Source organism: Dermochelys coriacea, chromosome 17, assembly GCF_009764565.3.
Source record: "Dermochelys coriacea isolate rDerCor1 chromosome 17, rDerCor1.pri.v4, whole genome shotgun sequence".
Taxonomy (NCBI): domain Eukaryota; kingdom Metazoa; phylum Chordata; order Testudines; family Dermochelyidae; genus Dermochelys; species Dermochelys coriacea.
In genome coordinates this window covers 5,411,488-5,425,210 of record NC_050084.1, presented here as the reverse complement: position 1 = coordinate 5,425,210, position 13,723 = coordinate 5,411,488, and the positions used below count along the sequence as shown (strand labels likewise).

Below are 13,723 nucleotides of genomic sequence, written 5' to 3'. Positions count from 1 at the left end.
ACAAATAACCCAAAATTAGCACATGAATCCTTATCCCAGTGCTCGGCAGCATACATACAGGTCTTTAAAAGTGCTACTCTTAGGCCTGGTCTACACCTAAAACTTAGGTCAACCTAGCTACCTCACTCAGGGTTAGTTAAGTCGACCTAACCCCTGTAAAGAATTCTTTGTTGACCTATCTACTGCCTCTTGAGGGAATGAATTTGCTACAGCAACGGAAAAACCCCTTCTATCATTGTAGGATGTATGTACAGCAGACGTTACCATGTAAATTTAAACTGCAAGTAACTACAGACCAATGTAAAACGGCAATTTTAGACACGTTTTTGCAAGACACAAAAAGCCCCCTGCTCTTCCACTTCTAATAGAAACAACAACTCTACAGAAGTGACAAAACATAAATAAGGCTAAGATTTAGTCATGGGTATTTTTGGTAAAAGTCATGGACAGGTCACGGGCAATAAATAAAAATTCACCACCCATGACCTGTCCATGATTTTTACCAAAAATACCCGCAATTAAATCTCTATTTCTGGTGCCCTGCTGCTCTGGGGGGCTCTGCACAAGTGCTGGGGGTTGACTTCCCCCCAGCTGCTGCTCCCGGGGATCACTTTCCGGACAGCCTCCAAGAACCCTGGGGCCGCTGCTCAGGAAGTCCCCAGGGTACCCCTAGGACTGTTGCTGCTCAGGCAGTCCCCAGAGCGAGCCACATCAGACACTGTTTCCGCGATCCCCGGGACCAGCTGCCTGGAGCCTCCCAAGCAGCGGCTGGTGCAGCTGGTCCCGGGGACTGCCAGAGCAGCTGGTCCTGGGGTTGCTCCAGCAGCAGCCAGCGTGGCTAGCCGTGGGGCACCCGAGCAGACCGCACAGCTGCTCTGGCAGCCCTGAAGTCAGCCACTGCGGAAGTCACAGAGGTCACAGAATCTGTGACTTTTGTGATCTCTGTGAAAGAATCGCAGCCTTAAACATGAATCATGTGATTTATCACAGGTGAACTAGACTGTAGTCACTAGAAATCTACAGCTATTTAACACTGTTTTGGAACAGATGTCCAACAACCCTAATGGAAAATGCTATTAGCATCAACTTGACAAGGCCCCTTGAAAGAAACATCTTCACTAAAAGGTAGCCATCCAGTTCTGACTCGCCCTCATAACACTGCCTAACATAACTCGCTGCAGTTCTCAAGCATGACAGGCCACTAAAACCCTGCTCATAGAACACAAAATAGTAGGAAGGCACTGAACAAATGACCAGTTGTGAGTTTCTCTGTCCATTGAGAGCTAACATTTCTCTTTTTACAACATCAAATGACCAATTAAACATTAAAGTCCATTCTTTCCACAGTAAATACAATAGGGCCCAGGATGCAGAGACACGCAGATGAAGTGAGCTGTAGCTCACGAAAGCTTATGCTCAAATAAATTTGTTAGTCTCTATAGTGCCACAAGTACTCCTTTTCTTTTTGCGAATACAGACTAACACGGTTGCTACTCTGAAACGGAGCAGAGACAGTGATCTAAAACAAAAGGTTTCTTTTTACTTTAAATTTAATTGCCTCCCTCTACCACTCCCACACTCATTACTAATCCAAAGGCAACAATGTAGGCTTGGTCTATGCTACCAACTCATGTCCTTATAACCATATCACTCTGGGGTGGAGAAAATCCACACCCCGGAGCAACATCGTTTTACCAACCTAATTCCTGATATATACAGCGCTATGTCAACAGGAGGGCTTCTCCCATACACACAGCTACCACCTCTCGGGGAGATGGAGTGCCTACAACGACAGGAGAACTCTCCCATCAGTGTAGGTAGTGTCTTCAATGAGCAGGGCAGATGCACTGCTGCAGCGTTGCAGGTGTGGACAAGCCCTTAATGAAGGCTAGATTAACAATGCCTTGGTTCTTATCAAAATAAGAACACTTTCCTCCACTAGATAGTCATGGATTATCTGTTCACAAATGAATTTCTGCCAGTAAAGAACAAAAAACAGCCTGCAAATGAAACATTAATATACCTTTTAGCTTCCTGTTCAGTATTTCAGATCTTTTTCTCCTCTTCTGTGTATTAAGCCAATGGGACAGTCTATTCTCTTGTCAGCTCCGTAGACATTCAAGACCAAAGTAAGAGCTCTTCTCCCAGATCTTCTGCCCCCTATAGAGGAAGATATTGCCTGCTCATCACATGATATAAAACTGACACAATTCATAATTTGACAGCTAATAACTCTCCCAAAAGTCCATAGAAAATATAAAAAGTAACAGTTTGAGATGTTTTAATCCTTTGAAAACTCAAGGGGAGCATTCAATTAAAATAAAAAATTGGGACACATCTTAAAGGCATTCAAAATCTCCATAGATCTATCTAGAATGGGTTACTTTGATATGAGTGCATATATTCCAGTACTAAAACGCTCTTCTGTTTAATCCCACAAAGGAAAGGACAAGTAATTTAAAGACCACAGGCTTCCATTTAATGGGTCATGCCTCTGTTCACCAGACCTACTTTCCAATTTTTAGTCAAATATAGCTTGAGAAAAGTCATCTGAAAAAACCCTGACGGCTAACTTTTTCATCTTTTCAACAAGACTTTGCGATGCCTTTCAAAAAGAATTAATCCATAGTGTTCGTAGCCCTCCAATTTTAGTGATGCCACTTCAGTTATTAAAAGCTCGGAACCTGCAATCAGATCCACATGAACTGAACATTTGTGCCTGTGAGGAGCCTCACTGACTTCAACAAGGGCTCTGCATAGTTTAAAATGGTCTATCTGTGCAGCTTCAATTGGAGGATCAGGAACAATTTGAGTACCTGAGTGATACATATTTGCATTAGTCCTTTTTATCTATATTGTATAAATATTAATAGCCAAAACGCAAGCCACTGAGACTGTACAAGTTATCTTCAGTGGTGCTTATTTGTGCAAACTCTGTCTGTCCTCCTCTAAAATACCCAGAAGTCGTTTTTAAAAAGTTATTTCCTTTAAAAACAATTTAAAAAGTAATCTATTTAGAATAATTATAGGGAATGTTAGTATTCTGTACCATTTTCTAAACTGGGGATGGACATCACTTTAGAACCAGTATCCCCACAGTTTTGTAATTTCATATTTTCCTAGTGAATTTTAGAATGGAAAAAAATATAAATAAGGAGACTTAATTTAATTCTTCCATTAGAAAAGCAAGAATTTGGCTTTACTCCATGTTAAGGAGCAGCCAGGAATGCAACACACTCATAAAATAATCCCAATTTCCTTCACCTTTCTTAGTAGAGATTTTAAAAGTTGCATTTTTATAGACAGGCTCACTTCCTCCTCACAAAAGAATGAATTCTTACTCCCTTTCAAAGTGTTTCAGGTTGAGTTTTTGCCATTCATGTTTTTTCCACACAGCAGTGAATTGGCTGGCCCAGCAGTCTAGAGCTGCCACGACAGGGATCACAGGTCAGAGTCCACATTCTGTAAGCTGACAGGAGACAACATGCCTAACCTAGGGGTGGATCATGAAGCAGGGTGCCAGTTCCCTGAATTGCTTTTTAATGAACTCCTCTGGGCTGACACAGACAGTACTCTGAATGGCATTGATAGGTTGCAGACTAAACCACTTCTAACTCTCCAAAGAGGGAGGATGATGCATGCCCCAAGGAAGGGGGATATGAGGGGCTCCTCAAAGACCTCATAATAAGTATTGCAGCCAAGTTACTGTAAAACTCCAGTACCGTGTACTTTAACAATGTGACCAGAACATGCTTCTTTAAGCCTGTTTCATACCAAATTATCACTGGAAAAACTGTTACCCCCTGGCTGATTTTGAACCAGAACACACTAAGACAACAAGCTCTTCCTCTACCACATTAAGCTGGTGTCTGGAAAGCACCGTGAGATACTACTGTACCTTATAAACAGAGACTAAGTGGTAAGTATTATACACAACATCCAATCAATGCTCTGTGGCTCGGGAGGACAGATGGGACTAAGAGTCACAATTTTGCCCATCTATACAGAGCAACTGGGGCAAGGTTTGAACAGTCCCTTCGGCAGAATTAATGGTTTGAAAAAGACTGATATGGAGAACAAATAATAGATTCTGAGCAAGACATGACAGACTAGAGAGAAATCTTCAAAAAAGCATTTTTAAGTGGTTAGACAGCTACATAGCTTTACCTAAACCCAATGTTAAGAAGCACAAAGCAGTTCATGCAGGGCCACCTGCAAACGTTAGTGCTTTTAATACAGCTCTAACACAGTACTCAACAATGCATTAGAAAAGTTTACAGTACAGCAGCCAAGCAGACTATCACCAGCTTCACAGACTTGTAATACAAACAGAGGCAGGAAATGACATGGTCACAAGGTAGAAATAAGTTTAGTGCCAAAAGGTAATGTCAGTGGGCATTAACTGTGGGTGAGCAAAGAGATAGCAAGGCTACAGTTAGAGTGAATGGGCAACACTGTAGTCCTCGCACAATAGCAGCCTGTAGCTTCACAACCTCTTACCCCCAACCACTGGCTGGTGGAGCAGAAGGGTTTTATAGTTGATTTGACTCTACCCCGTTTTCTAATCAGAGGATGACACTTGGTCCCAGGAAGTGGATGCCCAAGCCTGCCTGGTCATTAAAATTAGGAAGTGTCTCTTCTGTATGCGGAACCACATACCCTGGTTATTCAAATCTGAAAGGGAGAAAAGAGAGGTTCCTAGTGGACTTAATGGGAAACACTGACTGCAATACTCTACAGCTGCCACTGGGGACTTTGTTTCCCCATTCACCTGCTCTGCATGATTGCCACACCCCAAACTACATCTTTCGAAATATGAGAATCTGCAATTAGGACATACATGACTGGACGGCAGTACCCCAGCAACACCAGTTGTGTCACACAGGTGAATTCTGGACTTCCTAGAAGGGGAACAGGTTCCTTTGAAGAGGGTTCTTCAGCAGGGAATGCTAAGAAATTAATTTAATAAGGAAAAAAAATTATAGTTATACTAGAGCTGCTGCTACTGAAGAATGAGTCAGCCAACTTGAAGGGCATGCCTTTCACATCCCTGAAACACCCAAAGTCTAGCCAGCTAACACTGGGATCTGGCTGAGCAGAAGTATTTATCCTCAGGTTGCAGAAAAAAAATAGAATTTTACAATACAAGTTGTCTCCTGTCACATCCATATACCAAAAGGTATGGTCACTCATACCACATTCACTGGGAGGCTGACAATCTAGGGACAAGAACAGAGAAGCCAATTCAAAATCTCAGTTCCCCGAATGACGGAAAAGAAACTGCAACCATTTTCCAGGTCAACAGGGGCAGTAACACTAAGGTTGGCTTCTTCCAGTCCAGCACTGCTATTACCACAGGTCTAAAATAAAGCCAAATGGCAGGTTTGGTCGAAATTGAAGTAGATTATGGGTTAACCCAGAAAGCAAAATAAATATCTTGCTGCCCCTAGTAAACAGATGTAAGTCTCTAAAACACGCCAGTATATATATTGTACAAGCACTTTTCACAATGTGCTATTTTTCCTATACACATTAAGCCATGTAAACTGAGACATAAATATTCAATAATTAGATATTACTCTTTTTCAGCAGTATTAAGTGTTTGGGAGATCTGATTAAAAAAGGAAGTAGAAAAAAAGTATGTCAGTACAGGATATAAACAGGGACGTGTCCGAAGTTAAGAGGTCAGCACTTTCTTTCCATCTGCTCTCCTTTCCCACTGCCATTCCCCATTTAAGAACTGGAGATTGACTCTCCTGCTCTTAACTCCGCTCACAGACAATGCACAGAACTGCCAACTTCAACTGCTAAAAGGAGGATACAAAGCTCAGTCCAAATTAAGAGATGGTGCTGAGAGAAGATGACATTTCCTATTGCACAATATGTTTTTTCCAAACTTTGTATCCTATAAAAGTTAGTTGAAGTAATTACATAACCAACAGTTACAATGATTATCATGGAATAAAAAAAAAATATTCCTAAACCGCAAAAGCAATATGATGTTGAGACAGAGAGGGTTGCCATTAATGTGAATGTTTCCAGTGGGTCAAATTCATGCATCAGAAAGATCTGACATTTACTTTGTGACCATTGTGACAGGATGAAGGTTTGCAACCCCTAACAAGACTTATTAACATTTCACAGTCTTGCAGAGTGTGGAATCACACCACCAAGACTGTAATAATTTTAGATGATCAAAAGCCCAAAGGAGAAAGTAAAGGCAAAGAGCAAATGCCTAGATGGGCTTAATACAATTTAAGCACCATTACTTTGTTCGTCTGTACTACCTTCTCTCCAAGGTGCTCAGAGCACATTACTAGAGTTAATTAAACCAGCAAACCCAACTGATAGGCAAGTGTTATTTTCCTAGATTATAGATTAGCCTACTGAGGCACAGAAGAGAACTAGATTCTGAAAAAGAACTGCATGTATACTATACATGTCAGTGGTATTTCCAGTTCTCCCACTGTGACACCTCTTACTGAAGCTCAGTTTCCCATCTGTAAATCAAGGATAGTACAAATCAGATAACTGGCAGTTTGTGCTCAGAATTACTCCGTTTCATGCGCAAACAGCAGTCGCTGCCAAAGTAATCATACATTTAACTTTTTGTCAAAATCAGGCAACTTGTCTAAAATCACACAAACTGTCAGCGGCAGAGCTGGAAGATAATGCAGGAGTCCTAATGCCCAGTACCTGCCATAATCACTAAATGACACTGGCTCTGGTGAGAGAGAATGAGAGCTAAGAATTTGGGTCCACAATACAAGCCCAACACTGGTCACTAGCCAAAGGGAATAGACTATTACCTGGGTGTAATAGATAGGGTGGCATGTACTGCTGAAGATGGTGTTATGGGTAATCCTGCTGCTCGAGGGTGAGGAACACAAATCCCCAGTGACAGGGTAATTAGGGAATAGAGAATTTTAACAGCGAGAAAGAGAAATTACTTATTGTGTCATCAGTCATTCCCCCTGGGGCCAGTACAAGGATTCCTTTTTCTGCAATTTCCAGAGTTCTGTCCAATCTGGTTTGAAATGTCACAAGCAATGGGACTCGCGTGTCTGTTGGGGGATTGTTCCGCAGCAACACAGCTCACTAGCATGGAGTTTTCACCATAATTCAACCTATTTTTTCCTCCCATTGCTTCTAGTCATATTCCCAATGTAACAAGCTTTAAATATTCATAGGCTACATCCCTAACCTTAGTCATCTCTTAGTCAAACTATGAACAATTAGCTCTTAATTTTTTCCTTATGAGTCAATCCCTACAGCCTCAATGATTTTTGTTCCTCTTCTCAGAGCTCCCTGAAATCTTCCACTCTCTCAGCCATTAACACAGCAGCCATCACACAAGAGCGATACGGAGCCTCCCTGCTGACTGCACTATGATATTATGCCAGTACAGCCTAGTACTACGATATCCTGTTTTAGCTGCCATATGTCACTCCAAACTGATATCTAGTTTGCAGGTCACTCTCCCCCTTCGTCTCTCTTCAGGTTTCTGCCTCCCATTGATTGTGCACACTGACAGTTACTGTCCTTCCCCTCAACTCCAAGAGGGGACCTATTTTGCTCTTATTTCTTGCCTATGTATCCAGATCCTCTTTAACACTTCTCTATCCTCTCAACGTAGTATTAGCTACAAATTTCATTAGCGGACCCTTCACTCCTGCCAAGTTATCAGTGAAGATCTTAGTGAAGGATAGACGTAATACAGCACACACACACACACCCGGACACCTGCCCTGGCTCCACAGACTGCGGTTGAGCATCACTCTCTGTTCACGGGCTATGAGCCAGTTTCCAGTCCTCACCACAGCCTCCTGCCGGGCTGACCGGACTTGGCTTCCCGATCAAGTGTCACAGGATCACACGGGCTCGCCTGGCAGGGTTACCTGCCCCCGCTTCCCGCCCACGAGGCTCCCTCCCGGAGATGCTCAGTGATGAGGGAGGAAGGAGAGGAGCCGAGGAAGGCTCCCTGCCCCAGGGTGACCCCCCGTAGGCAGAAGGGCTGGTCCTGAGGAGAGGGGGCGGATCCTCCTGCCTCAGGGAACGGGGCAGGGCTTGAGGGGTCCCCACTGCAGGCTCAGAGCCGGGGGACGCCGCGCCAGGGAGGCCCGCAGCTGAGGCAGGACACGCGGAGGGTGGGGAGGAGGAAGTGTTGCTGGGGGGGGGGATCTCTGCTCCAGGGGCCCCACGGCGCAGCGGGCGGGTGACGCGAATCGACGCAGGAGCCGCACTCACCCTGCTCCAGCTGCGGCTTCTGCACCCGGCGTCTCCGGCTCTTGCTGCCGCTAGGCGCGAGCCAACCCAAACCTGGGTGGTGGGGGGCGGGCAAATCTCGCCCACTCCACCTACCGGAAGTGACCTCTGATGCCATTACTTCCTGCGCGCCTCCCGGAAGTTGCCCTCTCACATCACTTCCGCTCGGGCCAGAAAATTCGCGCTCGATTTTTTTTTTTTTCCTTTTCTTTCCCGTTGGCCGTCGAGGAGGTTTTTAAGATGTGCCACGTCCCGCACTAAATAATTTGCGATTGATACGTGAGGGCGTGACGTCATAGGCGGGCGACGATTGCTGGCCGGAAGCGGCTTAGGCGCGCGCGTGGCGGGTAGGTAGCCGCGGCGTCGTTGGTGCGAACGGGAGGCGGGTCGCAGATGAGGTGACTCAGCTTCCTGTTCCCTCGCCCCGGGCGGGAAGTGGAGCAGAGCCGCCTCCCCTCCAGGTAAGGCCCGTTTCTGGGGGACGGCCCTGGGATCTCCGCAGCGGGGGGGCATGAGACGCTGACAGGCTGTGCCCGGGGGGGCCCACGCAGGGTGGTGACCCTGCTACGTGGGGGGGGGCTAGGGGACATTGGGCCTGAGTAGGCTGGGGACCATGGTACGTAGGGGTCTGGGAGACACTGGCACATGGGAGGAGGGTTGCCAACTTCTATTGGTACAAACAAAACCGAAAACCCCTTTCCTGAGGCCCCGACCTCCGCTTACTGCATTCCCCCTGCCTCGCTCTTCCCCACCCTCACTCATTTTCACTGGGCTGGGGCTGGGGCAGGGGCTTGGAGTGCGGGAGGGGGTCAGAGCCCCAGATGGGACTGTAGGTTCTGGGGTGGGGCCAGAAAAGAGGGTATCACGATGCAGGAAGAGGGTTCCTGGCTGGGGCAGGGAGCTGGGGGTGAGGGCTCTGGTGGGAATGCAGGCTCTGGGAATGAGGGATTTTTGGTGCAAGAGGGGGCTCCAGACAGGTCCAGCAGGCTTTGCAGCATGCTGTGCTCTCACCCACAGGTATTGCCCATCCTAGCTTGCATTTGCCAGGGAGCTGGTGCTCTGGCGGGGGCAGCACGTAGACCCCTGTGGCCCCCTGCCTTGGAGCCGGACCTGCTGGCCGCTTCTGGGGTGCAGCGTGGTGTCCCAGGACAGGTAGGGACTAGCTAGATGTTCTTCCTCTAATCACTAGATCTGGTTATATAGCATGGTTTGGACTGTGGGGAAACTACACATAAAGCACATAATGCACTGGAACTTGGATAGAGAGAAACTTTCCTTATATTGAAGGGGAACAAAAAATCTCAAATTGTAACACTGGATCATAAAGTGCTAAGAGCGATTCCGATTATATTGAATGCTCCATGGAGCAAGAAACATGACCTCACTATAAAATTCTTTCTGTACTACAGTTAGCACATGTTGTTCCTATTTCCCAGATCTTTATAATCTGTTGCAGCTTTTCCCCACTGGCTACTAAAGCAAATAATGCTTTCTGGCCACGAAGCCTCACATACCGTTGATTTGGGTGTTTTTTTATATTTGCTCAAGTAGAGCAAGATTCTGACTGCAGAATTTCTTTCTAATAATGCATTTCCTGGGGAGTACTGCTCCATCCATCATTGTTGCCACAAAGCAAATTCTTAGAAAAAAAGCAAAACATAGTTCGTGTCTATCATCCACTGAACTGAGACACTAGAATTTGCTGTATATGAACCATGTAGCATCATGAAAAGGAGTACTTGTGGCACCTTAGAGACTAACAAATTTAGTACTCCTTTTCTTTTTGTGAATACAGACTAACACGGCTGCTACTCTGAAACCTGTCATCATGTAGCATCATATTACTGTGAAAAAAGAAAAGGAGGACTTGTGGCATCTTAGAGACTAACAAATTTATTTGAGCATAAGTTTTTGTGAGGTACAGCTCACTTCATTGGATGCCTGCAGTAGAAAAATACTACTCTGAGGCTTTAAATTTAAATTATGGTGGTGGGTGCTGGGCATCTCCAGAGATCAGAAAAGAGGCATAAGATGGTTTCATGTTTATCTCACTAGCACCAGCTCCGATCTGTTCTGTAAATATTTACTGAATATATGCAAGTAAACTTTTTTTTTTTTTTAAACTCCCAGCTCTATAAATGCCAGATGGAATCCAGAAGTTGATCTGAGTTCCTTCTGGCTTGTGCCTCATCAGCAATGAAGATTTTGCAATCCGAACTCAACACTTTTGTTGATGTGTAAGAATAATATGATGCACTAGAGAAGGCAGAATGGGAACTTTTGTTCTCCCTGTCTCATAGTACGTGAAAATGAAACAGTTTCTCCATTTTATGAATGTCCCTTTGTTTCTCAATGATAAAGAATTGATCATGATTCCAGAAAGCCAAAAAAAACCCTTAAGATATTATAAAATGTTAACATGAGTTATACAATCTCACCTGGATGAGTACTCTCTAATAGGAAGCAGTGGGGACTGGGATTCAGGTGACCTGCGTTCTGATAACTACACTGGCCCATGCTGTATGGTGGTGCTCCAATGAAAGGATATGTTTTATTAAGATAATCTTAACATCTCTTTTGTTTTAGTCCATCTTCCAATCTGCTACTATGGATTCTCTCTCTAAACCGGGTGTCCTCAGCATAATTGCAGGAGTCGCATGTGGAGTGTGCCTGGGCTGGGGCATTCGTGGGCGATTCTTTAGACCATCCAAAGCCAAAATGCCTGTGTTTGTAAATGAGCTGGGGAATGAAGCCAGTATCATGGGAGAGTCTGGAGAATACAAGATGGTGCTGATAGTCCGTAATGACTTAAAGATGGGAAAGGGTAAAGTAGCAGCACAGTGTTCTCATGCTGCAGTTTCTGCCTACAAGCAAGTTCAACGAAGAAATCCTGAGCTGCTTAAACAGTGGGAGTATTGTGGACAGCCAAAAGTGGTTCTCAAAGCCCCTAATGAAGAGTCGCTAGTTCAACTCCTTGTTGATGCTAAACAGCTGGGACTGACGGTGAGTATAATCCAAGATGCAGGTCGTACTCAGATAGCACCAGGCTCCCGGACTGTACTAGGTATTGGACCAGGACCAGCTGATATAGTGGATAAAGTTTCTGGCCATCTCAAACTCTTCTAAGATGGAGAACAAGCCTGAGTTTTATTTGAGCAATTGTATACTTCAGCACCAATGTGGTAATGGGGATAAAATCCAAGCTATGTTTTCATTTCCATGGTTCTGCTTTAGTATAAATAAAAAGCATGTCTATCTTCATTAGACCTTTTCTTGCCTAGTATGGTCACTTTTTTTAAAATATTTAACTGCTGGGTAAGCATAATGAATTGCAAAGGAAGAGCAACCCTAAAGCTCTCCTTTGGAGGGAGAGGAACACAAGTCCTGAACCAGACAGATGGCAGCTAAAGGCCTGAGACTTAAAACGGTGCCTGTGAGGAGGCTGCAGAAGTGCAGTAAATCCTGGAACTGTAACATAGGTAACACTAAAAGAAAAGGAGTACTTGTGGCACCTTAGAGACTAACAAATTTATTAGAGCATAAGCTTTCGTGAGCTACAGCTCACTTCATCGGATGCACGAAAGCTTATGCTCTAATAAATTTTAGACTCTAAGGTGCCACAAGTACTCCTTTTCTTTTTGCAAATACAGACTAACACGGCTGCTACTCTGAAATATGTAACACTGTTAGCTTACTTTTGCAACCTAAAATACCACCTATGTACAGCAATCATTTCAACCATCTCTAGTATGAAATACAGCAACTGTTAAATAGCATTCAACAACTTTAAGGCAGGAAGGGAAAAATCCAGTATCCAACAGAATTTGCAGGGGAAATGATAGGTGGATAAGATGTCACTACCCATGCTAAAAGAGCAAGCCTAACCCCACTATTTTTTGAAAGTGGGCCAAGCAATGTTGGGTGGTGGTAACACATTAGGAGCTTGACTTTAAGCTCAGTAAAACAGAATGAACAAAGGTTCCGAGACCAACTCAGCAGAGTTTGTTTCCTGTGCTACTAAGGTACTTAAACAGTCAGGTTCTCTTCCCAGTTCCACATACAAGGCAGCTGAAAAAGGGATAGGTTCTAATTTCCTTGTAGACTAGCATGTTAGAACAGGTAGGATGTCAGATTTTTTTTTCAATCCAATATCTGTGTTGTGTTTTAGCTTGCCCTGTGCCACCAGGGCTAACTGCAAATTAAATGTTTTGGAAAAATATCTAGAAAGTCTGCAAGTAGGAAAAAAAAATAGCTGCCTTAATAGTTTGAGGCATGCACTTGGGGAGATGAAATAACAGCAGAGCTCTGAATCCATAACTGTTACCACATTAGCAACTGTCTCTACATGAAACATTTATGCAATAAATCAACTGATGCAACATCATGTAATCAAATGAGACTGAAGCTCAATTCCAACAGCAGTGTTCTATCCTTGCCTTTAAGAAACAGTAGTAAAAAGCAACAGGTGGCCCTTGATGTAGGGTGCAAGCTCTTGCTGGTTGGGTTGTGTAACAGTACTGTGATTGAAAAGAAATTTGAACAATGCCTACCAGGATAAGCCTCTCTCCACCATACCTTGTATCATGTATCAGTGCTAACCAGTAATTAACATGAAAATAATTAGGTGGGAGGTGGATGTATCTTGCATCCCATTTTCCTCTTTAAGGATTATTTTTTGATTAGTTTCATTCCTTTGGGTTTGTTTTTACTAGGAAAAGTGGTCAGGTGTAGGTTAGATTTAGCTAACTAAAATCAATCTGTTTTTTCCTGGTGTAGGTTAAGGGTAACACCTCTAGCTCAATTTTAGCTGGTCAAGTTGTAGCATAGGATAGAACACAGACATGCAAAAGGTATTCTGCTGAACCTTTTTTCTAGTGTAGATTGAATTTTGGGTAAATTGTCCATGCTGCTAGTACTTGAGCAGCAACCTGTGTTGTAATTGATCATAGTCTTGATGACAAGGCTGTAGTCACTTGGAAAACTGCCCTTTAGTGGTTAAATTAATTCTTGAAAGTGAGGTCTTGGGGGAGAGCTAAGGTAATTGCTCATTGTTTAAAAGCCTCCTGGGGAAAGCACAGCAGAGTGTGAGGGGGAAATGACACAGTGGATGAGTTTAGGCCAATCACTTCATCTTTCTAAATTAGTGGCAGAGGTGAGAATAGGTGCTGTCTTCTGAGTACCCATCATCATATCCCCTGCAGCATGTACAAAGGGGCTCTTAGAAGGTTGCTCTGGATGGGGAAATGCATGACTTAAATTCACCACAAAAGGTAATTGGTGTAGGTTTAAGGAAAACATTGTGACTTGCAGGTGAACTTTAGGGTCCTGATATTCAGAAGATAAGGCTACTATTTGGTAAGTACAAAATTTAAGGAGACATTGAACACAAGGCTAGATTGCAAAGGTAGATAGATCAATGTCTTAACCACAAGTTTAAGCCTGAGCTATTTCCTTAACT

General features: G+C 44.0%; 2 protein-coding genes across 20 annotated transcripts in view; one reads left to right on the top strand and one right to left on the bottom strand.

Moving 5' to 3' along the window:
* The window catches only part of VMP1 (vacuole membrane protein 1), a 91,280-nt gene extending 82,793 nt beyond the window's left edge, over positions 1–8,487 (bottom strand). Inside the window, exons 1-5 of one of the 16 annotated variants that reach the window (XM_043499659.1) lie at positions 7,736–7,855; positions 4,841–4,949; positions 4,501–4,674; positions 3,050–3,119; positions 2,024–2,160 (exon numbers count right to left, since the gene is read on the bottom strand). The gene's annotated coding sequence lies outside the window, so the exon portion shown is untranslated. Of the gene's footprint in view, positions 1–2,023; positions 2,161–3,049; positions 3,120–4,500; positions 4,675–4,840; positions 4,950–7,735; positions 7,881–8,247 lie in introns of those variants that run through there. The other 15 variants (XM_043499663.1, XM_043499671.1, XM_043499662.1 and 12 more) reach the window with 15 other exon arrangements.
* On the top strand, positions 8,487–11,531 carry PTRH2 (peptidyl-tRNA hydrolase 2). Of its 4 annotated transcripts, none has more exons than XM_038375985.2 (3): positions 8,487–8,612; positions 9,283–9,417; positions 10,852–11,531. In XM_038375985.2, the coding sequence occupies exon 3, from the start codon at positions 10,873–10,875 to the stop codon at positions 11,389–11,391; it is 519 nt and encodes a 172-aa protein (XP_038231913.1). In that variant the 5' UTR covers positions 8,487–8,612; positions 9,283–9,417; positions 10,852–10,872; the 3' UTR covers positions 11,392–11,531. The 4 variants fall into 4 exon arrangements, with proteins under 4 accessions (XP_038231913.1, XP_038231912.1, XP_038231914.1 ...); XM_038375984.2 differs by having other exon boundaries at positions 8,598–8,726; XM_038375986.2 differs by lacking the exon at positions 9,283–9,417 and having other exon boundaries at positions 8,604–8,726.
* The last annotated feature ends 2,192 nt before the right edge of the window (positions 11,532–13,723 follow it).